Genomic DNA, 27,363 nt, shown 5'->3' with positions numbered 1-27,363 from the left:
AACCCCCCACTGAATTTTTTAGGTGGGTTTTATATACCACTAAGAAACCACAAACCAAAGCAGAACAGGAGAGTAGAAGTCTTCTTTCTTTCTCACAGGTCATCTTAAATGCCTTGTGAGTTGAAGATATGTATTGCTTGATACTACTCTTGATATTCCTTGTACTTCTCTCTTGCCTCTTAACTTCCATCCCTCCTTCCCTCTAGAAACCTCAATCCAAATTCCCCACCAAGTCCAGATGCAGATTATTCCATCAGGTTTGTCTCTGGGAGGCTGTCCAGGCATTTCTGCAGCACAGGGGCTATGCTCGAGGAAAGAATACTCTTATGTGTGAAACCAGAAGGGAGTCAGAAGAATTTAAACTAGTTTGAAATATAAAACAATAATTTATTTGACTTCAATTTACTTGTTAACGTTTATAGCTAATGATGATTTCATGGAACTGCTTTTATAATTCAGTACATTCAAATCTATAAAGCAAACAGTTACTACCATGGGCTTTTCAAATTCCACAAACTGTCTTATATAAACAAATGAGCTGTACATGCACGTCTTTTCAATAGGTTGCAACACTTGCAAACATGCTTTAAACTCCTTTAAAGCTGCAGGATAGTGTCCTCTGCGTCAGGCTTTTCAGATGAAACCTATAGACTGTCTTCAGAAACCTTAAAAAGAAAAATGTTTAAATGTTGAGCATAACTCTAAAAACTGCCGTTTGATAAATGTTAAATATTACAAGAGAATGACTCTAATTCCGAGTTTAAACCTTGAGCTAAATATTGATAAACAGCACTCTGTGTAGAAGTGAACAACAGCAAAATAATAGCACAAAATATGGTTTCACAAAAAATACATATGTGCAGTTGCCCTTGTGGGGTTTTTTTGCAAACTTTTAGGTAAAGAAAAGCATGGGTACCTTTTAATATGAATATAGTCTAAGCAAATTACCTGTGTAAGTATGGTTAATACATTTCTGATATTTAAACACTTCATGTAAAAGGTAACAAGTAAAAAAGTACAATCAGTATTCCAAAAAGCACTGCTAATATTGCCGTTGAAGGAGATGGGCAAGCTTCCTCTCCACTTTCTCATGGAGATCCCGGCACCCACAGTTGTAGAGTTCAGTATTTGAACTATAAACTCGATGACTGTATCTTATATACAAAACTCTTGCCACATTGAACGAGGCATGGATTTCTACCCCAATGGTAGTGTTTTATGTACATAACTTAGCAATGGTGATTATACAGTAGTCACTGACAGGAAGGAATTGTACACCCGTGTGCCGTCTGGTGACTTAGTGCCATGGGTTAGCAGTTCCTGGATTGTCATCCAATTGTCAAATATCTTTTTATTTCTCTTCTTCATCATTTTTTTGTGGCTCAGTTCAATGATATTCATCTCTTTCTTTTCTTCTGCACCTTGCTGTTCCTTTAAGCACTCTAACCTGCTCTGCATCATGAACTCGCGCCTCCTTCTCTGCTCCTTCGCTTTCACTAAATGCTGCTTCCGCTCTTCCTTGCTCCAGTAACGGCCCATCTTCATTTCACTTATGGCATCATCATCGGTGGTCATACCACTGCGCTCCTCCTTAATCTTTATGGCACGTTCTCTCAGCAGCCTGTCTCTCACTGGCCTCTTTGTAATGTAGCGGGTCCCATCGCTTCTGACCTTGACTTTCCACTCCATCCTCGGTTCGCTCTGGCTTGAATTAAAGTCTTTGCACATACTCACCAGACTCATTTGGCTCTGCGCGTACTCCACTGCGGATTTCTGTTGGATCAGCTGCATGTAGCTCTGATAGTGCTGTGCATGGGCAGGAATATGAGCATGCTTATACGGAGAGTGATGGTACGGGGAGACGTAGGAGCCAGAAGGTTTCTGACTGTGAGTAGGGCTTTTGCTTTCATCACTGGCTTTTCTCTCCTTGCTTTCCAGCTGCTTGCCAAGGTCGGGATCTTTCGCAGAGGCATGGCATTTACCAGTGCTGGATTCATGACTTTCTGAGCTAGCAAATAAATTCTTTTGGGAGACATTATATGCCACTGCCCCCTCATTACCTTGACAGTTAATGCCTTCTGCAGTTCTGCGCAGCGAATTGTCAGGGGAGATCTCCAGCGTGAGTGGTGTGCTGCGGCAGCTTTCGCCTGTGTTATAGGCACTCGAGCTATCCTTGTCAGACTTCTCGGGCAGCTCCGTAATGTCTGAGAGCTCGTGCCTGCGAACGTCGATGCTGGTGTTATAGTTGCGGAACCCGCTGTTATGGAGCATCCAGGGCTCCCGGTACTGCTCCTTCAGCTGCTGCATTTTATGAGCTCTCACAATATTCAGGCACTCCAGCTCGATATTGCGCAGCTCCTCGTTCAGCATCTCCAGCTCTCTGTCAACGCTTTCCTGGTCGCTTTTGCTCATATCCAGAGTGCTGTTGTGGTAATACAGGCTGTAAGGGTTGGCAGACTTCACCTGGCACTTCAGTTCCAGCAGTTCCCGGAATCGCTCGCATTCGTCCACAGGGATGCCAAGGAAGTCGACGTCTGTGCAGTCGGCTGAGATAAACGACTCGTTGCTGAACTGCATATCGCCACTTCCCAGGGTGTCATGACTGTACGTCAGCTTCTTCTGGCTCCCTAAAGTGTTGGAGGAGGTGGTGTGATCATCCGCGTTGTTCTCCTGCTCGGAGCTCTCGTCGTTACGAGTGCTGTCGTCTGTGCGCCCCACGCCACTGTCTTTCTCGTGCTGGTTAGATAAAATAGTGGCTGTATCTGTGGTACCTCCATCCTCCTCATGCTTCTTCTAACAGCAAAAATGAAAAGACAGGAAGAGAAATGATTGCAAGGACATGAAATATTTCAGGGTGTTTATTTTTTAATAGTTTTCTTAATCTTTGTTACACTTTCTGCATCTTTGCTTTTACTTGTATGTTATTAAGAACTTTTAGAAATGGTGACCAAACCCACAGCCTGCTGTGGATGTCCTTTCCAGAAGAACCTGAGGTCTGCTTTTCAGCAGTTGCATAGCAACAATGGTAGAAGTCACATTTCCAAAATGTTTCTTCTCCCACTTAGATGCACAAAAGTATCCAGTTTACTGCAGTGCCAAGAGAATATGGCTCTTCAAAACATGCAGATGCCACAGAGGATGTAGTTTTAGAAAACTCTAGAAATAACTCTAGACAAAAATAGAAAAACTATTAATGAACTTTTATGATTGCATTAATCATGGCAGAATGATGGGGAACAGAGGCCCAAATCTGTGGCCCTGCATAAACTCTGCTATGTACAAACTTTCTTTGCCTTATTCCCCATACCTAGAGCTTACTTCAGCCATTTGCCTGAGTTCTTTCTCCATTTGGATGCTAAGGTTTTGGGAGGCAGGGTGTTTTCACTATATTCATGCATATCAAATTCACTAAAATCATGCATATCAAAAGGGAATTCTGTAAGTTAGCTCTCTGCCTGCTCTATCTGCCGTACACCTAACTTATACTGCCTGTGACCACAGCCAGAACGGTGGATTTCTAACTGTGATCACATTGCTAGAAGAGGCAAAAGTAAAAAAAAGGTAACATTTTAAAAGCTTTTGGTCCCCAAGATGATGTTTGTGGCAGTCCTGTAATATCTTGATTTTACAGAAAGCCCTTTTGCCTTGATCATCATTTGAGACATTAAGTGTATTCAGTCAAGTTTAGCGCTGGAATATGGAGTGCAATGTGAAGTTCTGACACCACTGCACAACAGAGCGGCAGTACCTGCTGGAGCATGCTGGCAGTAAATTGCATTGCCTGGTGGTGCTGTTCCTCTAACATGTCCATGTGCAAGTCATCCAGAAAATCATTTCTGTCATCATCCATCCATCCTTCATCCAGCTATGTGAAAAGGGAGGGAAAAACCAAACCAAATGTTGTCAAAAGAATGAAGACTGACTTAAATTACATTCCTTCTTTGTGGAAAGTGATTGAGAAATCTCAGGGGATTCCTTCCTGTGACAGTGCTGCCATTTCCTGAGAAACAGCACACATCTCCTGTGCTAAGTGTGGGTATTGACTGTCCTACCTCCCCCCCCAGCCACCTTCATCTCCAGCAGCATGGTTTTATTGTCAACAGCCCTTTTTATCAGAAACAAACCCAGCCTTTTCATCCAGGGAAATAATTCTAAGAGTTGGGGCTGTTTTGGTTTGTGCATGACTCAATTAGAATGTATCAAAATACTCCAGAGCCCAAAGCCTGAACATACCACATCGAGGCAGCATCAAGGGCCAGAGGGAAAAATGCTGGCTAGGAGTCTGTGAGACTCTTTTTCCTCCCAGCTTCAGTTATCCCCAAGGGAAAGATCAGAAACATCTCCACTGACAGGATAGTCATGAGCCTGATCCTGCATCTCCAGGTGTATTGGCAAGGGCTGCTCTCCCAGCAGGAGGAGCAGAGACAGATCAAACAATAGTGCTCATGGCTGTTTGTTCAACATCTTTGTTGTGCTAATCCCTACTCTACAAAGGGATCTGGTTCAACCTTTTATTACGGCTGAGGATGCTTCTTGACAGTATTTAACCACATTAAGAGATGGTGTATAAAGGGCTAAATAATAGGTGTTTTAATGAATGGATAATCAATAGCTATAGGAATTAGAGTTCAGTATGTTCTTCAAAGCTATGGCTTGAAACCATCTATAATACCTTGCACTGATGTTTGGAATAGCATTGCAGCATATATATATCACCAAACGTCTTATAAATTGAACTTGAATATAAAATATATATATAAGTACTACGACTGCTGAATTCCATTATTTTAGATCACATATATGTCCAGTCAAACTGTATAATACAGTTTTAGGTAGATTTGGTAGATTTAGGTAGATTAAAATTCTTCAAAAGAATTTTCTCTACAAAACAGGAAATCTTCTCATGAAGACTCAAGAGAAGGCTTTTTTGTAGTTCCTACAGTACCTGAAGTTCTGGTCTTGCAACAAGCAAGGAGATATTCTTGCTCTCTTCACTGGTGAGAAGTGCCACAGCTTCTTCTCGGTTCTGTACCTCTATGCCATTGATCTTTAAAGAAAAGAGCAACACAGTGAAATCTTTTCATAGGGATACTTAAATAATGCTGTGATGAGCTCTACAGAGCGGCATGGCTGGACAGATCCCAGTGCTGTGTGGGCCAGGCATGGTCCATGTTCACATCTCCAGCTGTGTTGTTCATTTAAGTGTTGGGAATTATGTGTGTTGGTCTGGACATGAGAAGCTGTTCCACACCTCTGCAGGTGATGTGCAGAGCCTTGTCACAAGGAGAGAAACGGGAGCAGCAGAGCTAGGCAGGAGCAGAATCGTAACATCAGGTCTGGTGGGTGCGAAGGAACAGGAACATCCTTCCTGGGATCGGTGGGACACTGATTGGGATGTGCACCTCTACTTGTGTCAGTGTCTGTGCAGACTTCTGACAAAGCCTCTGTGGTGTAGGACTGTTGCACTTGGAAGACAACTCACGCCTGCACACAGCACTGGGCATCCTGCCTCCTGAGCGAGTACTGCTCAGGACTATCAAAGTCTGACTGGGATATGGCAGAGGAAAGGGAAATATCCTCAGGAAGTTAAAAGGAAGCATATGAATACCAGTCTGAAGGGAATGATTTGTAGAACTCATGCTGAAATAAAGACATTTGCAGTAGATTGTAATGTCTTAAGAGATTCCAACCATTTACACACGTACCTGAATAATGCGATCCCCTTCTCGGAGTCGACCGTCTTTTGCAGCAATACTGTTGGGATCAATCTACAAAATAAAGAGAGCTCTGAGTGCTTTGGAGGCTTGAGAGCTCAGTGTTTACTTCCTGTTGTAAAGCCAGTATTGGTAATATAACTGATACTGTAAGCTAGTGTGTCTGTTGCTGCTGTTGTATCTATGGTGTTATGACCCGCTTAGTGATTACAGGACTTACTCTTGCTTGGGTCAAACAAAGTGAAATGCCAGTTAAAATGATGAAGTGAAACCCATTTCTTCCTGATCTGTGTCTTCAGAGAATGTAGGTTTATCATGTTTGCATGATACTGAGTTACCTCATAATTTAACATTTTGCTTTACAACACAGTGCTCTAATTAGACCCACTTTTTGCATACAGATATAATACAGATATAATCCTTGTATCTTAAGTGATGCATTTTAATGGCAGATTTTAGATTCAGTTATGAGTTTCTTTCCCCGAACTGCTGCTACTAATTTGAAATGGATCTGCATGCTAAAAGATTATGGATAAAATGCTACTTATTTCATGAAAGAGAGCAGAGAGAGACAAATGGGCCCCAAATCTTTGCAAATAAAAATGTGCGGGGTGGTGATTTTCTTCTTTTTCTCTATTTTATGTTGTTTCTGGGATAATTGAGAATAAAAATTAAAGGGAGAATATATGTATTTTCAAAATATTTTGAAAACATCATCTAAAACTGAACACTGAGACTGTGTTAGGGGAAAAATGAACACTAAATGTTAATGGAACGAAGTTCGACTCAGTGCATGCAGGATTTCACTCTGTTTGAAGGAAAGGAAAAACAATTAGATTTCTTCCAATTACTGCATTCTGGCTGCTTTTCAGACATGGTACAAACAGAAGATGAATGTCTTAAATGTCCAGTGCTGCAGTTTAAAAGACAAATTGTATCTTATGGAAATCAGCTCAATCTTACCTCACTCACATAAATACCCATGTCATCTTCATCATCTGTTCTGTAACATACAGTAAGGCCAAGCTTGTCCTGGCTGTTCACTCGATGTAAATCTACTTCCTGAGGTTTAAAAAAAAGGAAGAAAGAAGGGAAAGAAACCACACTGTCAGTGAGACAGAGATGGAAGCAATTTTTCAAATACAATGAATATATTTTGCTTAAGTGATATAGTGGATCTCTTTTCATTTCACTTGTAGACGAGGTTAACTTACTGAGCAAAACGTGATTATATGCAGACAATCAATATCTGGAGCATTTTTGACCCTTCAATCAATATGAAGTCATTTTGAAAACAGACCTTTTATTGATTTTAAAGAAGAAAAATTACCTATATTTCATGTAGTGGTAAGACTTCAAACACTAAAATACTTATAAAGTATGATTTCAATATTTGCCATAGCTGATATATATTTCCTTATAAGCAGGGAAATTTTCTGGCTTTTCAGAGAAATACATAATACTTTATTACCTTAACTTGTGTAATCTTCATGAAATGATGTAATAAATTTCTTAAAAGTGTGACTGAAGATCAATATATTGTCAGCAAAGCATTTGGTATTGGTAATAGAAATATAATAAACACTTTAATATCTTGCAAGGGTTTGGTTTCAGCAGGTCATGGTTTATTATTCTAGTGCTCTTTGGTGGTCTCGTTAAGTCTTGGAGACATTTAAACCATCTTAAAAATACATGTCCTTCCTCTGTGCTTTTTTTGCCATGAGGATTTCATGTGGGTTGGTTTTTTTCCTATATTTGCTGCTGCTCTGTGACACTGGGTTGTAAAATCCATAGATTCCCACAAGCTCTGGGATGTTCTTGGCTGGTGTGCAGTCAGTGTGACCATCCACCTTTCAGCTCTACCTTCTTGCTACTGAGGGACATCCAGGAGCCTAAGGACCTTGGGGAGCCTAGTATGCATAACCAGCTTGTTGACACTGCTGCGACAGTCCTGAGCATGTTGCTATAAGGAGGGAGGATGTTTCTTCATTGGTAGAGGTGTAATAGCAACTGTAGTTGTGTTTTTTACTTCCCTTAGAAGAGTGCTTGATAGTGAGCCCGGCTCTGAAAGGTCCCACTCCTGTGCAGCTAATGCCAGGCAGGATGGAGGAGGCAGCTGTGGGGCTCGAGCCCCATTGCTGCGAAGGGAAGGAGTGGGAGCAGGCAGAGAAATAGAGCACAGCCTGTGCGGGACCGAGGGGTGTCCCAGCCCCAGGGCTGACCCTGAACCTCACATCTGTGCATGGCCCTGTCCCTTCCAGTGGAAAAGTCCTGATAACACAACTCATTATTTCTGCATGTCTCTCTGTTTTGACCCGCGCTGTGCCATTTGTAAGGGGCAAGACAATAAAACAAGCTGATATGAATAATTTATTGGCGTGTCTAGATGACAGCTGCCAAGATCAGCAATCTCATGTTATTTACTTGTCAACATGTGTAATTTCTTTTTTCTTTTTTTTTTTCTTCGCAAAAAGAACTGTGGCTGTAAATGTCAGTGACATTTCAGATGGTATTTAAATGGTTGCAATCAATAGTATCCATGGTGAACTGCTGCTCTTTTTCTCCCTCTTTTGTTACTTAAAGATTTGAACACAATGCTTTAGTAGCAGGGTTTTTTCAGACTTCTAAAGCTTTGGGGGCTTTTTAGAGAGGAGATGGAAATTCTTCAGAAGAAAAGATGAGACAAAGTGGATTCGATTGTGATCTCAGTTGATCCTCGGGAACACCACTGCTGCCAATGCGCTCATTCTGCATTTAACCAGGGTGTGAACTGGGGATGAGGTGGGAATTCATGAATTGGGCCTAATTCAGGCCTAGGATGATTCCCATATTTCACATATTTAACAAAAAGATTTCATATCTTCAGGAAAGTCTTTCTATAGCTCACTGCTTTGACAATACGGCAATGAAATAGTGGCAAGAAACTAGTGCTTTAGCTCATTCTACTGTTTGTCACACTGGTAGTGAAAATGCTTATCTATAATGTTAAAAAGACCCCACAAAACCAAACAATAAAGCATGGTGACCTTGGTCAGTATTTAAAGAGGTCCTATGTAATCATAAACACTTGCCAGCACCTTTTGGAGTGGAACGAGAGGAAGGAGCAAGCTATCAGTTTCATTCTTACCTGCCGCATCTTTTGAGTAACAACAGTGTTTTTCCAACAGTGTACAACTATAAAGGGTATTATTAAAATAATTAAAAGTAAGTATGGATTTATATTTAAAAAACACCATCCAAGACATCACTGTACTATACTGGAAGGTAATAAATCATCTGGTAAATTAAATAATATGTATTTTAAAAGGAAAACAAATATATATTGTTTAAAGACAACTCACAAATAAAGCAGCAAAAAGCTAAAGCAAACAAAAGATTTTAGAGCAGGTGTTTAGAACCTGAATTTTTATGAGTAAGTAGTTGACAGGTTTACCCTTGGGTACAATCCCTCTAGTCCTTTGTAGGAACAGAGTAAGTGGGTTTGATGCTGCCCAAACATGATAATTTTGGGAACTTTAAGATAGGAACAGCTGCTTTCTGTGGGTCTTTGCGTCAGTGAAGTTTTAATATAATCATAAAGGCTTGAAATGTTTGAGAGATAAAAGTGTGCAATTCCAGTTGGAGTTGAAGAATCAACACTAGCATCTTCAAAGCAAAGGCTATTTTCCATATTCAGAGTCAAGTCTGTATAATGTACAGATACATGAAAGGGGGAAAATGGAAAACTGGCAGCTACAAGTACAAGGTGTTACGGTTGGTTGTGTAACTGTACCAGGAATTAACATGGGTCTAAAGAACTTTGTAGGTGTAGTTCTGCAGTGCCACACGACTTGCTGTTTCTTAATCCTGTGTCTTCAGCGCTTCTGGGCAGGCCAAGGGCCTGATCCTGCAGTGGTCCCAGTGCAGAGAGCAGCCACTGCGTGCACAGAGACCCTGCCAGACCCTGCTCTTTCAGACCAGGCTGGTGCACTATACAGTCATCAGCTGAAAGTGTATTTACTGCTCAACTGGGGCTCTGTATAAAATCATATGAAACCTATCAGCCACCTGCATTGCAGAAGGGAGACATTGAAGTTATTCAACACCTGGTCTAGATGTGCAAAATTAATTAGCAGACAACAGTGGTAGCCACAAAGTGTGGTCACGCTAGGGCTGCATTAATACAACAACTGTAAAAATTTCATACAGGATGTAACTTTTAAACACCCAAATAATGAAAATCTGCTCTGTAAAAGGTAAAAGTGACGTTTTGAGAGATGTTCAAGAGAAGTATTCGTATGCTATTTCAAAACAGAATCTGCACAAGAGAACTGTCTGAAAGATTACTGGCTCTATATCAAATGTTGAGCCAAAGAGGGCTCAAAAGAGCTAGCTGCTGAAATCCATCTGGCATTTGTAGCAAGACAAGAAGAAATGAACATGCACTATGACATTATACCTGTAACCACTCATAATAATGAATTACGAGTAAGTGATAATGGTAAATTAACCTCTCTAAGCTCAGAAGATCCTTCATTTGCAAGAGATTATTGAATTATTGTACTGCTGATTTAAATTTATGGCCTGCCTGCAAAGTTTTAAAAAGCTGAGTCCTTTCTCTAACAAGACAGAAATGAGCAGTAGAAATCTGAAATGAGAGGACAATGATGGGTAAAAGAAGTTCAAACATTCACAAAGCATTATCCAAAGCCTGCATAGTAAGTACTCTGTCCTTTTCTCTCTAAAAAGTGGTGGTGTTTTTCTGTCCTGACTCCTGACATACCTGACCAGCAGAGAGCACTTTTTTGCTATTCCATTAATAAGTTCCACCCAGAGAAGCATGTCAGGGAAATAACTATAAAGAACTATTTCCTTTTATAATGAGTGAGGCCTTCTCACTACTTTTTAGCAACTGACCCTGATTCAGCAGAAGGAAAAATCTTATTCTTCTGTCTCGAAGATAAAGAAAGTGATCTTTACATTTGTCTTTTCCCATAAATGTGGTATCAGTGCAGGTAAAAGCCAAAACCCGACCCCTCTACTTTCCAGAGAAGAAAAATTTTTAAAGTAGGTTTTCTTTTAGAAATTCTTTGCCCTAGAGAAGAAGTAGAAATCTGCCTGGAGGTTACTGTGCCAGCCCAACGCTTTGATGGTAGGTCTGTGATGGGCCACACAGACTGGTCTAGCTTAAGTCATCAGTGGTGCCAAGGGAAGGCTGAAGAAAACTGCTTCTCACCCAGCTGAAAAGAGGTTTAGGATGCCCAAGTAAGGTAACTGAAGGATGCCTGGGCTCTTTGCCAAGCAGATGGCCAGTGGTCCATGATTAAGATCTTTCTCATGCAGTAAGAGGTGTTAAGGCCAGTTTGAAGTCCTCCAGAGAGCTAAGGGAGAACAACCTTTCAGTATTAGCTTGTCAGCAAGTTGAAATGTTTTACCACTGCTGGATTTGTTCCAAACAAAGAACATACAAATATTTGTCTCAGAAGGCACAGTTGTGGAGCTGAGGGAAGGTACTGCTTTTTAATCCTTTACAAATTCAATCACTGCCTGAGCAGCGCTGCTAGGGCTGAAGTCCTTTGTATTCAGAGACATTAATGCCTTGAGAAGCTCCTGATCAGTGCAACTCCCTGCAGAGTTTTCATTGTGAAGAAATATATTCACATAAAATATGCTTTCAAATGCTTTACAACCAAGATGGAATAAAAATTGCAGAGTGTGTGACGGAGCCTACTGATTCCCATGTTCCTTGCAAATAGATCTGAGAAGTAAAAGCAAGCTTTCAACCGAAGTTCTGAAGCACAGTAAAGGGCAGAGCCTGAAACCCTGGTACTCAGCTTTTATTTATGGTTTCCTGAAAGTGGTGAAGTATGACTTTCAAATTTTGAAGCCCAGATCTTGGTGCTCAGTGTGTTCATTTCTTGCTGATCAGATGTTATGGTTTCATGCTGGGAACACTGTGTGAGCTGTGCGCTGGGAGGGCAAAAAGCTATTTGCATGTATCTGTCATACTTCACTCTTTTGATGTGAAGGCTTCACTTCTGTCCAGGATTGAGTATCAGAAGGGAGGTTTCTTAGCAGTTAGCAAACATTTCATGTAGTTTTCAGCCCCCAGCTTTACTTAGTCTTAACTAGCCATTCAGCTGAGTTCAGTTCTCTACTCAGAAAGAAAGCAAGACCTAAGTACAAGTTGCATACAGGAAAGGGTAAAGACAGAAAGTCAAATGGGAGAGAACAAGCTCCCTTTTTGATGTGGAATGTTCTCCCCTGTAATGTGAGAAAGTGAACAACACAGTGAGAAAGGCCTCACTTGGCCTGTGTGTCTGACAGCTGTACAGACTTGTTTGAATAAACATATTAAGGCATAATGCTGCCGGGGAATCCTGGAGTGACATTATTCTTCCTTTATGAGCCTGAAATGACTTCTGGCTGGGCCTCTGTGAAGAATGAATGTACTTTTATAATAAAATAGGAGTTCAGGGTTTAGTTCCTCTTTCCTTGTGGCACGTAAACCTCAAAAGAAAAGAAATGGTCTTTTATTTATTTTTGTAGTAGGGAATATATGGCAGTTACCTCTGAGACATCCATTTTAAGACAAATGTTGAGAGGTAAAACTGAGAACATAATTTTGGCATCTCGGCAATACTGCCAGCCTAAATTCCTTCCTATGGATATTTACATTAGAAGCTTGTTGCGAACTTGGCTATTTCACTGTTTTTGCCTTGTTTACTTGTTACAAATCACTAGCCAGTCAGTTATAGGCCATAAAAGTTTAGATGAGGAGCTTCTGATTGAAATTCAAAGCACACTTTATGGACACAGGATGCCAGAAGGCTGACTTGATGGCTTTCTTACTTTAGACATTCCTGCTGCAGTCAATGAAACAGTGCCTTTGTGGTCTTTTAAAACATATCTATCAAAAGGCAAACAAAAAAGCAACTAGCCAGTTGAGTCCCTGTTAGCACTTTGACCTTACCATTGATCACAGTCTCTACAATTTGAACAAGAATCTTTAGTGGTTTTTAAGAAATACTATTAGGCTACAGAGACTTTTCTAATGTTCATCTCCCTGTGTTACTGAGCTGATCACCTTTTGCCATGAAGTACTATATCAATGTCAAAATTATTAATGTTGTGGTTTAAGGCATATTAACGTCTGGCTACTGAACTGCATGTGTTTAAACTGTTTCTAGCTCAAATGCTTGACGTTCTAATGGAAGCAATATAATTTATCCTCAATATTAGACTTCCTAAAAGATAGTTTTTGAAAAGACACAGGCAGAAAATACTGACTTGTTCTACATTTTCCCTTAAGACTGAAATCTATATTGTATTTGTTTTTATTTAAGAAAAAAACCAACAAGGCACTTGTTTGAAAAGTAAGGCCTTGAAGTCTGCTAAACAGCATTTGTTTTACTGGCACTTTGATTTTATCCTGCCTTTGATTTGTGTTTGTATACCGAGATGAATTGCTACCAGATCTGCGGGATTTGAAAACAGCTTGCAAATTTTTTATGGGGTTTTAGTCCTTGATCCCACAAACACTTTTATAGAAGGGAACAACTTTGTGCTTGTAGAACATCTGAACTCTGCTCCCACTGAAGCTGTTGATAAATGTACCACTGATTTAAACAGAGCTACAGACAGGTCAGCATCGCTTGCTTTGACAAATAAGCATTAGCAGGGCCAGGATCTAAGAAATCAGAAATGCAAGCAAGCTAAGAGTAAACTATTCACTTACTGATAAACTTGAATGGATTAGCTGGGTCAGACATTGCTGGCAGTATTTAGAAGTATTGAGATATTTTACTGCTATTTATTACAAACAATTTAAAACACTTCAATGGGTCAGTGCAGCTGAAGTATCTTGCAGAACTAAGGCCCACAATTTATATGCTGTGCTCTGAACGGTTGGGAGCAGCTTATTAAAATTAAGTATGGGAAAACTGAAGATGAACTTCTGATGGGATATACAAGTACTAAAATCCCAAGTGATGTTTAAAGATCTGGCAGGGAAATGGACTTGCATACCTTCGTGACTGGTTCAACTTTTATTATCTATAATTTTCATTACTTAGAAGTTACATATGTATACATATAAAAAGGGAGGAACAGCTTAGTATAGTGGCAAATCTATTCTGCTCTTGTCTTGTAAACTTAAAATACTTCTAAATTATATGATCAAGAACATCTGTTTCTCAGCTGGGGAATATTTTAAGGGAAAACTCACACATTTTTATTGTGACTATATGGAGCAGGTCCTGCCACTCACAAACTTGGAAAGTCTAAATCAGCAAGAGTTATGCAGAATTTAATGAATGGAATCAATGACTTCATTATTTATGTTAATTTGTTAGCTAAAGTTCTAGCTCATCAGTCTATGGCGCACAGTTAAATACACTGCTAAAGGGATCAGTAAGGTTTGCAACCTGCAAAGTAACTAATGAGCAATGTTGTTATAAGTATCTGCTTTGAAATGTCTTTCTGCTTTATATACAAATAAAAACCATGACAAGCGCATGTTAAACTCTCAGTAAATGAAATAGTTATTAAAGACCAAGTACCTCTAATTCCAACTCATCTCTGTCCATTTCTTGATGAATTCCTCCCATGTAGTCATTTGGGTCATAGTATTCATGCACTGATGGATGGCTGGGAAAAAAAAGGTGTGTTTTAGGACAGCACTCAGTGCTCCGAGTTAGCACATGAATCCATTCCGAGCTTAGAGCAAGTCATTGTGAACATGATGGACTAACAACCACACCAAGAAGTTGCCTGTGGTTAATTAATACATTGTACCATTTACACCAATAAATGTATTAAACGAAAATTGCATGTATTATATGAGGAGTCTAAAATATTTGGCACCCGATGATGAATGGAAGACTTGTAAAGAGCCTTAAAATTTACTAATGGGTTTTCTCCAAATATAAAGCTGACTTAGGGAAAAAATATACAGCAGCAAAGTAGGGTCAGGGGTCCCAGGTGACAGCTGAGAGGGCAGGTATTTGCCAGGGTTCAAGACGAGAGGGAACACTAGATTATTTACTTGCGAGCTCAGGTTATTTGCAGACATGAAAGTAAAATCATTCCTGGCTGGCTGCTTGGCATTTCCACTTTGCCTTCAAGACAGAAAATTTCATCCAACTGCTAAGTATTATAAAAATAATTTGCCATCCAACTGTTTGGATCAACAGCATTCTGTCGATAGGTTTGAATGCAACAGGCTGTGCCTAATGATTTAAATACTCTTTAAATATGCATCACTCTTCATATTGCCATTCACTACTGGCATGTTGCTTTTCACAACTTGAGCTCTCCAACTCTTTGCTATCTATACTTTGGAAACTGTAAGCAGTAATGCTCTTGTGATCACTCTTTTCTATGCTGGAATTATTTTCTGCAATGAAAGTAAACTCCCTTTAATTCTCCATTAACTAGATACATGTTTCTTTGTAAGTGTGAGGCTATTTACGTAACAGCATCTGCTAACTGGCTGAGATACCCATCTTGTTATATGCAGGCTAGATCAATGTGAATGGGATTTGGAGAAGTTACAGGAAGCATTAGGAAGAACCAACTCTGTTTGCTTGCACATGCTGGGTGACAGCACACTCAAACAGCTAAAGGACTGCCCTTGCGTGCAGGGAGAGCCATGAGGCAGGCTGCGTGCTTGAGACGGAGATCTACAGCTCAAAATAAGGCCACTGATGATACCAGCAGTTGCAACAATTAAAGGGCAATATGAAGTTTCTTGATAGGACTGTACTGGTATTATGCAAGCATGTGGCAACCTAAATGATTCATCAGGAATTAATCTTTGCCATTTTCCTAATGTAATTGGTTTTGCAGTTGGCAAGTTGCAGGTATTGAAAGCCCCTCTTGCAAATGTGTTTGGCGGTATGCAGAGTAGGCGCTCTCAGTGTAAGCGTGTCCTCTCCACAGTGCGCTAAGCTCTGCTGCTTGTTCACAGCAAACAAGCTCAAAGCTACAGCCTTTTGTCATTTCCACTAAAACATGCAGCTGTGCTTGAATTTTCAATGGGCTGGGAATAGGTGGCCATGCAGTAATATCCGATGGAACCATCTTTCGAGTAATCAGCATTACCGAGAGTTGTGAAAGGAACAGACATTGCACACAGAAGCCCAGTTCCTGGCCGAACGTGTGAATGTTAACATGCTGTGAAAGTCACTCAGGAGCAGTACAGCATCAGTGCCTGTTGGTAGTCAAACCCTACTGCCTAGGAGCGCTGACTGGGATGTCTGGAGGGGTGTGCTGGGATGTGTTTGTGTGCTGATCCATGTTCAGATCAGCCTGCAGCTCCCCTTCCAGAGCTCTGCTGTGCAGCCAGGACATGTGCACACTGGTACTGCCTCTCACCACGTACAGGATCATCTCAGAACCAGGTACTGCTGTGGATTGACCAGATCAGGGTCTCTCATACACATCAACCGAGATGTTCAGAATCCTTTCTGTTCCTTTTTCCCTCGTGGAGATGCATGGCAAGATGACAGGCAATTTGCATGGGTTCCTTGGGGAGCTGTTTTCCTCTTGAACAGCATGTGAGGGCGTGGGGTGTGTGTGCCAGCAGATAATTGTCATTTTTATTTGTAAGCACAAAAGCATCAAACTACCATTAACAATAATTAAAATTTGATTCTAAAACATCCATGACAGCACTGGTAAGTAATTTTAGTCCTAGAAAATAACTTAGTTGAGTAACATTGCTGCAGGGTTGTAATAAAGTAATTAATACACTGGAACAGAATGTAGCAGCTCTTAGCATTACACAATTTATGGCAGCCATAAAAAATAAAGTTAAAACATAAGCAACCCAAAGAGGCAGTGAGAGGAATTATAAGAAGCAATAACTTTATCCATCAAATGCCAGCAAAAAATAAGCTTTATGAGGCCATGTTGTGACTTAGTGGCATTACTCATGTGAGTAATGGCTTGCTAATGTGTAGGAAAAATGAAAATGTTTTGAGTTATGACTCGTTGGCATATGAATTCTGGCTCCACATTCACCAGCAAGTAAAGGTGAGTCTATGAACTACTTCTAAATGTCATATGAAGGAATGCAAAGATTTTCAGGGGCTTCGCGAATTGATACTTACTCTTCAGGTAGGAGGTATGGGTCTAGCACAGAGACGGGTGGCGTAGGTGAGCCCATCTTGCTTAGAGCCATGATGTGTTCAAAAGTGATGTCTGTCTGTGTGCCCACATCTACGAGCTGACAGTCGTGAGCAGGAGCGAAGCCCTTGGTGCGTGGAGTTCTTCTCAGGACCTGCACCACAATGGGCTCCTTGGCCGTCTTGAATGCTTCCACTGCCTGCTCATGTGTTGCTTTAGATAAATCCTTCCCATTGACCTGCAGGAAGAAAGCGAGCAAAGCAATGAGAAAAATGGTCAGAAAGTGAAGGATATCTGTGTTGGTTTTGGCTGTTAATGCAAAAGTCTCAGCTTTTATCTAAAGGTATATACAGCAAGAACTAGGAGCTACTTATGTGGTGTTATGCATCTCTCATTTCCCCCTTTCACTACAGTAACTTTACAAATCCTGTGCTCTGCTTTTAATTTTGATAGTTTGATTTTACTGGGCTCACTCTTTGAGCTGAAATATAAACCAGCATCCCATTTGCAGATGAGAAATCTCTCAGCCCTTGTTTAAACAGAACAAGTTATTGATTCTCTTGTAATTTTTCTTGTTTGTTTTTTAATCTTTTAACCTTTTTTTGCTGAACAGAACTCCTGGGACAAGACCTGAAATTGCAAAACTATGTATTTGTGTCTGATAAACAATGTTTCAGATGAAGCACAATGGCAGTACCCAGTCACTGCAACAAAAACCTGCATCTTACAGATGGGCATGGACACCATCTGGGATAGTGAATAGGCATAATAAGGAAAAAACAGTCATGGGCTTTTTGGTTTTTAACTAACTTTTTGTGTAGCTTGGCCATTTCCCATGCCCAGATCTCACCACCACTATCTCCTGGTTTAATGAATCCTTATACATTACAGATCATCTTTACTAAACATGACCGGAGACCCCACCGAGACCTGCCAATACTTGACATGCCAGGCCATGGACGGGGACTCTGAGAAGAGAATTGGAACACAGATCCCTTCTGTCCCAAAGTAGCAAAGCTGCTGTTCACAGCAGCAAAACTGCAATGAGGCATTCAATTCTCTACAGAGTTTCCAATCTCTGGCAAGTAGAGGTGTCCTTCCTGATCCAGAGAGAGGTGTTGAGCACTTCCAGCCCACTGTGGTTTTGCATTTCACTCATGCTCAGCTTCCTTCCGCACATGGTTTCTAATGATCTTTTCCATAAGTATCAGAGTGTACCCAGGGGCTGTGAAAGAGGTGAGGTCACATTGGTCTGAGTTTTTATAAAGCTGCAGAATCATAATTCTCATTTTGAGTTTTGGTTTGTGAGAAGTTTTAATGTTTCTGTGTGTCTCCGACTGTATGGATTGTAATTTTATGTCAGTTAAACACAATGAACAGTTCGAAATGAACTGAAAACAGGCAACTGTAGTGAAAAGACTGTGCGCCCACTTCCTGCTGTTTCTAGCTCAACATGGAGATCTCTTTTGAAATTTGGCCTGTTGTTTGTTGAGATATCCACAAATCCAAAAGCTCTATGGGCTTGTATGCAAAAACTACAAACAGAAATAGTGGGAACCATTGGTAATTCCAGTAAGTTTTTGTCCTCTTTTAACATGCAAACCATTGGCATTTTAATACAAAAAATACAATACTCTTCATGCAGATGAAAAGAAGCAGTTAAGGAGAAGCTGCCCAGAGCAATTTGTTTGTGAAAGCTTTATAGTGAAGTTACAATCCTAAAGCATCATGCAGTCATATAACTGTTACCATGTTCTCTGGACTGGGGCAAGCGTTGGCTGACACACAGAGATAAACTGCAATTCCAGACTGGAAGATGCTGCTAGCAGTGACAGCCAGGACCCCTGGCGCAGCAGTCCTTCTCATCAAGGAGCATGTTTTGTGTATAGATTTTCTTTGTGAATGATGTCTTACATTGTACTCTTTCCAGTCAGACAGCTACTCACTTGATAAACCGCATTACTGTTATCTGTTATCAGAGGTGTGGGCTGCACAGTGGAAACTGTTGCTGTGTGCATGAAGAGTATTGTATTTTTTCCAAGGCATAAAAAAGATGAATTGCCTTGATTGGCCATAGATGCAATAGTGTCCAGCCTCAGGTATTAGTGGTGGCTGCTGCTTTGTCATTTAATCAGGTTTATCCGTGTCTGAAATATACACTAATGTGGCGACTCTGCCACATCACCTTCTTGAATATGACTGACATCTCTAAAATGTATGTCCAGATTCTGCTCTCTTTACTTGTATCAGGTCACACTTAGTTCACGCTGTGCTATGCCATGTTTAGTCCCATTAAAGTAAGTTGGGCAACTGAAGGAGTAACATTACTCAGCGCAGTAACTGAATTTAGCCCATACTTAACATACTGCCCACAGCAAAATGCTGGGTGATAATGAAGAGGGTTAGCTCAAGTGCAGAATAGATTGAAAAGCCTAAATTCCTGGTGAATTACCTTGTGCATGTAACACTTTTTATGCTGTCATCTTTGGTTTATCTTAGAGAGGTGATGACACCAGGTTTTTTGTTAAGCCAGCTGAGAATGGAAGGTGTTAGCATTACATTTACAGAAACACTTGCACTGAACACAATTGCTCACAGTAATGCATGTAAAGTTTGGCCTGGTCAAATTAAATATCATTAACACGCCCAATTGAGCAGATTACTTTAAAACAATTTGTACAGCTATAAAATTAAGCTCAGTGTAATGTTTTCTCTGGAAAACGGAAATGCTGATTATGGTTCGAGTTTTATTATTTGCTGCAAATTAAATGTTGCACATTTTACTGTGTGCATCCTAATGGTTTTTTTTTTTTTGTGCAACTAAAATCAGCAAGCAATCAAAATCATAGAATTGAAATTGTATCCGGTGTAGTGTTCTTCAGAAGTGTGCTCAGAATAACTCTTGAACAGGAAACTTCACGTGAGCTGCTTTCTCCTCTTTATGCTAAAACCTGGTAAAATCATGCAAAGGATATAGCTTTCCAATTTATTCCCCAATATTGTGAGGAACTTGGATTACAGGTACTTTGGTACAGGCCTGCGTTTTAGTTTAGGTTCCTTAGGACACTTTGTTTTGCAAATCCATAGACTGGCATCCTCTTTGTGCTTTTGTACGCAAGTGCTATATAAATAATCATAACTTCAAAGTCAGGCTGATATTGTGCAGGGAACAGGCAGCAGTCAGAATGTATCATACATTGTGAACTACAGGAATTATTTCTAAGTAGTATTCTGACTGCTTTCTGCAAGCTGATAATGCAGTGAAAAAGAGGAGCGCTGCACAGCCAGGCAGAAGGACCTGAGACCATGGCTTAGAATTAGGGATAAAAGCCAGCTAAGTGTTAATCTAATACCTCTCCTCCTGCAAAGGAAACCTTGTGTAGAAAAGGTTTGTGACTTTCTGGGGAGACTCAGCATTTCGCAGGCCTGCCCACTGCTGCCACTGAGTGCCCTCTCTGGCAGCAGAGCTGATACATGGAGGTTTCCACAAATGCCCATTCATCAGTGGCTTAACTGTAGGTCCTGGGCAGTGAATTAGACTGTTGAGGAGCACGTGCTCATCTCGTTCTGCTTCACTAGCTACAAGGATAGCCCCAGTGGAGGGGCTGGAGAAAACCTGGGGGCAGGGATGTTAAAAGTGTTGTAAGTAATGGCATCAGGGCTGCTCTGCCAGAGCCTTTCATCTTCTATTGCTGGCTCCAGGTCAGAACTGAGCATTTCGGTGGGTATTTGTATTCAACAATCTCTACTTGGGCATTTCAGAATATAGGACTCTGCAGAGCATGCTAAATAAATAACTCTAAAAGGGGATTTATATTCAATGTGTATACAATTTTGTATCATGTGTTTGATAAGATGGCAATGATTATAGTAAAATGAAAATGTAACTCATTGTGCTGTTATTATTATGGGTTTCTTAATCCACTGCTAAAATATAGTTGGGAATTTTGTCTTTAGAAGTTAACAATTCTATGAAATCTTGGGAGCACCCACATCCTATCAGGCAAGTCACCCTGGTGAATGGTTTCAGGGTCAGTCTGTGCATCTCTTCTAAAAGAGACCAATTCCTAAACCCAAACTGAGTGGAATCCTGTTAGCTCTGCAGGTTTCTGTTTTGGTCAGCAGTCTTGGTCAATGTGGTGCACTGCTGACCTATTAGATGTGTTCAGAACTGCACTAACAAAATAAGAGTTAATGGATTGCACAGAGCTATCACTATTAACCATTTAGATTCTGAATGTGGAATGATGGAACAATAAGTAATGGTGCAAAAATGTGCTCTAAAGTGATTTACAGCAGGGAAATTACAGTCTAAACCCGGCACCTTAAAAAAATGACACATTATGAGGTAAATACCCAGCAGTGAATAGTTTGTATTTGCTGTTTTTTAGTATTTCCCATCCCAGCACATCAATAATAAAATTTTCCATTGAAGGGACATGAGGAAGGGAATGCTAAAATATCTGGATAACAAAACCTCATAATTTTCAAGTCCGCTTATGTATAACAGAGTTAAATTGCTCTTCCAGCTAGAAAAAGTAGTAAGCATTAGTATTTTATTTTTAGTAGCACAGAAATGATGCAGAAGAAAAATACGATGATCTCAGTGGCCTGATTTCTGGTGTCCATGCAGAATTAGTATTGTGGCTCATCTTGAGTCCTTTGACACTTTAGCAAATAGATGATATTAACATGTTTAGTTTCTATCTGGAAAATGTGTCACAATTGACAATGATTCCCAGTGCTTAAAAGACAATAAATATATCTAGATAGTTTCACGTTGTTAAAAAAAAAATCCCAGTGGCTCTATAATCATAGAATTCATTCCTGATGCTGCTGAATTGTGCTCAGCAAAATTCTTCCTTAAAAATAGTTACATCTGAAATAACACAGGAAAAAAAATCCATGCAAATGAATGCTTCAGAAGAGTGCCAAAAACTACAAATATGCATAATTTCTTAGGAACATGCCATGTGACAGAGACAATGGGATCTTTCATGGCACAAAAGATGGATAAATTAACTTGTCTGAAATGTTGAAATGCTTAGATTTGGACCTTCTTTGCATTGGAAATATACTGAATATGGAGAAAGCTGTAGTTATCTGCAGTGTATGTAGTTAAACTGAACTGAATGGGCCTTGATGACATTTGTGGTGGAGCCAGACAGTAGGCTCAGCATCTGCACGAGACACAGAGATAAATACTCTGAATTAAGACCGTACAGTAAATAAGGATGGGATGCTTGAGGGTTTTAATATAAATTATGCAAGTATTATGGAACAGAATAGTATTTATAGTGTTTGAATTTATAGTATGTACTGTTTATTCTGTTCTTTTGCACAAAAGCAGGCTGCAGAGAGCACACTACCTTAAAATCTACATTGTAAAGGCAGCAAGAAATCTAAAGATAAACATGGCATGATCCTGTCTGGGAGTTCAGTGTCTCCTGGAAATTTTCTTTTAATACTTGGAATGAAAATAAGATAGTCTCTTGAGCTTGATGTGATGCTCACTAAAGTCACTGGGAATTCTGCTTTTGCGATAACTTAGTTCAGGCTCCGAGTGAAACAGAAATGAGTCTAATAGAAAAGCAAGATGTTATGAAGCTGAGTGTGCCATCAGTATTCAACTGGCATGGTCAAACTGTGATAATAGAAGGGAAAATGCTGTCATGGTCTATTAAGGTAAATTATAAGGTAAAACTATATGCTGTATCTGGCCAAAAATGGAAGCAGGAGATGAGCTTCACAGTCCAACCTTAAACATCAGGTGAAAATGCTGAAGAACAACCCATGACATTTAGGAGATGTGAAAGCAACAAATACGATGTGACTATACTTCAGTACTAAACATCTAAGAGCCGTGAAAAAGGCTGGAAATGTTTTAGTGCTGCCTTAGAGATAAAAAGAGTAAAAATGCGCAGCAAGATCTTGCTGTGTGTAGTGTTGGTAAGACCCAAGTGCATTCTTGAGTTTCTGTTCAAATCTTTCTTGCATTGATAGTTACTTATTAAGTAGGTTGTCAGATACAATATACTATGAACCTGCATCATCTAATGCTGGATGCGTATCTATTATAGAATATAGGATGCTAACACTACACATGGCCACTAGAGAGGGAGAAAGAACATATCAGTAGTGGGCAAATCAACAAGGAGAAAAGGAAGAAAACCAGGAACTCACGTCTTTTTAGGCTTGTGAAGAATTTGCACTACTTGGCTAGGACATGGCTTTCCATATAATTTTACGGTGCTGCAAGAGTGGAAGGCATTGGATACACAACAGCTTCTCTCTCTGTCAGAGCTGTGTGAAATGTTTGGCACCCATCCTGTGGAAATCTACTAATTCTGGCTATATGTCACGGTGAAATACCTTTTGTGAGGACAGACTTTCTCATGTTGTTTTATACTGTATGTACGTGCTTTAACAATTTTTGTACTGGGAGGTTTGGGATCCTCCAGCGATTCCCGAGCCAAGTGCCGCTGTTTAGATGCTAATTTCAGGCCAAATCCTCCTGAGGTCGAAATTGGCGCAGGTTCCGGAGGCTGGGAGCGCTCCAGCCTTCACACAGCGAGGACAAGGCTGGTCCTGGGCAAGTCAGGGGGAGTTTGCAGCCATGGCTGAGATCACAGAATTGCACTGTGTTCCTAGAAAACACACTTATCTTTGTCTGAGGCATGAGGAAGGTATTTGATAAGGTACTACATGGTTGTGTATGTTACATACATGGCATTTTATCAGTAGCTGCTGTTTAATTATTTAGCAAGGTAAGTGATTTACATGTTTTATTTTTCTAGGTGGGTAGAGAAGCCTGATTGCCACTTTCTTGATGGCAGACATAAATTGGGGGCTTTCAGGTAAATCACATTGTGCCACTTGTTAACACAGAAAAAATCTCCTCCTGGTTACCACCAATTCTTATTTTCTGTTCCTTCTGATACAATGCTTATAGAAAACACGGTGTCTGTTCGTTCTCTGTTCCTGTGATAGCAGAATCTACACACCTGGGTTATTTACACAAGAAAGATGTTCCTTGAACTGACCTGGAGAGGTGATGTAAGGGCATCAGGACAGGGCTGTGCCAGAAAGAGCTTTGCAGAAGGCTAATGAGGCAGGATGCTCAATGTAGGTGAGAAGTTCTGCATTCCAGCATGTGCAAACATCATCTGCAATAGTACAGACGAAGGAACTCTGGCCACTGGTGGAAGCAGTGAACTGAAAGGTTTAGAAAGCCAGAAAATCTCTGTGCATGAGGAGTTTACTGTGTGTAGTTATAATTACTTTGTACTTTATTTTTTTTGTTAAATAGTGTATAACATTGTTTGCTGGATGCTGGTAGTACACAACGGAAACCAGAAAGGTTTTTGGTACCAGAAAATTATTTTTCCATCCATCAAATTAAATTAAACTGATTTATATGGGTTTAATGTCATGAATAGTAAACATTTGTATGCATTGTACGGCTTGTTGGGTCTTCTGTGCTTCACAAATGTCACAGAGAAAAACTTTTTTGCTTCAGAATGAGTAAGCAGCTTTTCTTTGTAGAAATTCATGCAAATCCTTGGGAAGTGCACTCTAAAAATGCTAGTTCTTTTAGACTGCAGACGTCTGTGCTCCATTTAAAACGCTCTTTATGGTCTGATTCACTTCTTTAGCAAGTTCTTAAGAAGTCTGCATATTAAGAAAAAGCAGCAGAACTTTAAAGATTTTTATAGAAACTGGAGCAGCAAAAAGCCTATTTTCTAAACCCCCTTTTCCTCAGGAATTGGAGAAAACAGGTTCAAAATATAGGTTAATTCTTCTTGCAGCTCCATCTAATCCCTCTTTTATTTCCCTCATATGGACACTCTCTCTCTTTTCCAAAAAACCAGAATTATATTGTTTAGTAATAGACTGTTTCCATGTGTGTGCATTTCCCTTCTGCCTTGTGAGCCATCCATGACAAAACAGTTAAGACCACAGAAAAATTCTTTACTAAAGAGTACAGAATACATTTGTTCTCTAAACCTTTAACTTCCAAATGGAAAATCTTGGGAGAAAGACCCTTGAAATAAAGGAACTTTTACTCTCCTAGTAATTAGCACATTTATGTATTAGCAGGGCAGCACTAGTACTGTTTATAGCATACTAAGATGTGCCTGCTTTTGGTTGGAGTCTCAGGCTCCACTCGTCTGTATCACAACTCAAAACCAGAGGGAATTCTATCATTTCCTTCAATGAAAACAGATTCAGACTAATGCTGGGGCTTCTGAGACCTTGTACTTTCTTTATAAGCAAAGTTTACTTGGAACCCTTTTTCTGAAATATGCATTCATCATGTTAACAGACTTTCTATCAGAGCAGAAAAACTTCTGCATATTCTTTCAGCATTAAAAAAGCAATCTTCTGTGTATCTGTTCATGGCTTAATAACCCTGGTCCATGTAAAAAACAGAAGTTTACAGGCCCTCCCTTTTTAATGACTCTGCCATTTCAGTAGCATGACCCCGAGGGAGCCAATCAATTATATTTGTGAGTGAGGTACAAATGACAGCCATAACTAATCATGAATTACTAATGACCAGAATGAGCAAGTGCAATTACCCCTTTCTCTCATTCTTTAGATTTACCCATGTACAGCACTGTGCCTCCAGTCTGGCACCTTGGGCTGCTGCTGCTGTGATGTTACATCTTGCCCTTCTCAAATGTGCTCTTCCCAAGAGGCATAACCTACGTCTAGGTATTCATCTAGTACAGCAAATTACAGCATTGGTATGAAGAAGAACTTTTAAAAAAGCTGTGTATTTCTGTATTTATGTTTAATATAATACACAATGATAGTAAATAGCATAAAAAGCTTATTCTGTTCAGTTGAGGGTGTAATATTACATGGATTTAAGCTACGTTGGATTAACATAAGAAGCCACTTATTTCACTCAGGCCAAAAGTCCCTGTAGACCAGTCACCTTTCTCCAACAGTGGCATGCAGAGGGTGCTTTGAAAATGGTGTAAGGTGTATTTGGAGGGAGTTCTCCCTGCCATGCCCTTCCAGCCCCTACAGCTCAACTAGTTGATAGTCTAGCAATATTTAACACCATACCTCAATTCAAAACAGTAGTACAAGTTGGTGTATAGACCAGGCCTTGAAGTAAAAGAGTATTATTTTAATAGCATATCAGACTATGCAAACAGAGAACAAAGTGCCTTCTCTGGAAAGCCTGCTCCAAGCAAAGACAAAAAGAGTATTGTATAGATGAGAAGATGGAACACAATCCAAGTTAGTGATCTACCCAAGGTCACGTGAGAACACACCACGACTGAAATCTGGACACTGATCCCCAAGACACTGTGTTTAAGACCATTCTAATGCATGACATTCCCATCTCTGCACTGTTGCTCATCATTTGTAGCTTTTGAGTCCATCCTCCCACTCCCTCCCTTCTTCCAGAAGTGTCTCAGTGATGTAAGAGAGGGAAAGAGCAATTGTGGGTAGCTCCGAAGATAATCTGGGTTGAAGAGGGTTATTGAAGTTGGTGCCAAGAAAAGATGGAAAAACCACTCAGTGCTGTTCTCTGGGAACCAGGCAGCAGTGACAGATCCAAGTGGGTTCGTTAGTGAGAGGACCTGCTGCTTCAGTAGCTACCTGATACCTGCAGAGTAGGCTTTGTCATCTTGGGCCATCCGCTTCCTGAAGCACATCCTGAGCTGGGTTTTTGGCTGAAGAAAACTAACCTCAGAAAGTGTTGTGTAGGTAGGAGTCCCACCACCTCCTCATTTTACCCTTCCAGTCCATGCTGCCTGACCATGGCATAGCATTCTCATAGTCTCTATTGATAAAAACATCTTCATTCTCCATTTTGGCTACAATTGCTGGCACTTAGGCAGATGCTGTAAGGTGAGACACTTTACTCAGTGTCAATGCACATGTAAATCCATGAAAATGCATGAACCAAATATGGTTTTAGTCCGATTGTACAATTACTCTTTCTGTGAAGCAGAACACTTATTTCTCAAGGGTTCCCAAGGCATCTGATGGCAGTGTTTGAGAAATGGGAGTGCTACTGAACGCAGCTAAGGGGGTGTCTCAGTGTAAAGCCAGTGGACAATATGTCCAATCACATACAACGTCCATGTCCAGAATTATCATTGTATTGACACAAGTAAGAAAGCACTGCCATGATGCTTACCATTTTTCTTTTAGATGGTGGCCTCTGGCTTTTTTCCTAAACATATACTGTGTTTATAGGAAGGCTTCCTTCAATAGTCACTGTTTAAGGTACTGAATATTGTAGTCTTGTTTAAAGTTTACGTGTATTTTATTTATTCTGTCAAATCCCTAACTCACACTGAGTTCAGGAGCGCTGGCTGGACCTGTCTACATTTACCCACTGAGTTTCCAAAAGGAACAATCCCAGTGTATGTATAAATGTAGAGTTGTCCCGTCCTAGTGAAAATGAAACCTGACCTTGTGTTTCATTATTAATGAACACACCAAAACACATTTATTAAATCTGCACTTTTTCATTACTCCATATGTTTCCTTTTTCCCAGCCCATGGCTGA

At 40.2% G+C, this 27,363-nt stretch overlaps 1 protein-coding gene across 2 annotated transcripts in view; it reads right to left on the bottom strand.

Moving 5' to 3' along the window:
• Nucleotides 1-366: 366 nt before the first annotated feature.
• PDZRN3 (PDZ domain containing ring finger 3) overlaps nt 367-27,363 on the bottom strand; it is a 143,446-nt gene continuing 116,449 nt past the window's right edge. For both annotated transcript variants that reach the window (XM_030500299.1, XM_030500300.1), the window contains 7 exons: nt 16,808-17,061; nt 14,255-14,342; nt 6,678-6,776; nt 5,706-5,768; nt 4,946-5,047; nt 3,749-3,865; nt 367-2,793 (listed from right to left, as the gene is read on the bottom strand). In XM_030500299.1, the coding sequence (XP_030356159.1) occupies nt 1,243-2,793; nt 3,749-3,865; nt 4,946-5,047; nt 5,706-5,768; nt 6,678-6,776; nt 14,255-14,342; nt 16,808-17,061 (2,274 nt within the window). In that variant the 3' untranslated portion in view covers nt 367-1,242. The remainder of the gene's footprint in view (nt 2,794-3,748; nt 3,866-4,945; nt 5,048-5,705; nt 5,769-6,677; nt 6,777-14,254; nt 14,343-16,807; nt 17,062-27,363) is intronic.

This window comes from Strigops habroptila, chromosome 11, assembly GCF_004027225.2.
Source record: "Strigops habroptila isolate Jane chromosome 11, bStrHab1.2.pri, whole genome shotgun sequence".
Classification (NCBI taxonomy): Eukaryota; Metazoa; Chordata; class Aves; order Psittaciformes; family Psittacidae; genus Strigops; species Strigops habroptila.
The sequence above is the reverse complement of the archived record's forward strand: the minus strand, read 5'-3'. Positions and strand labels throughout refer to the sequence as shown.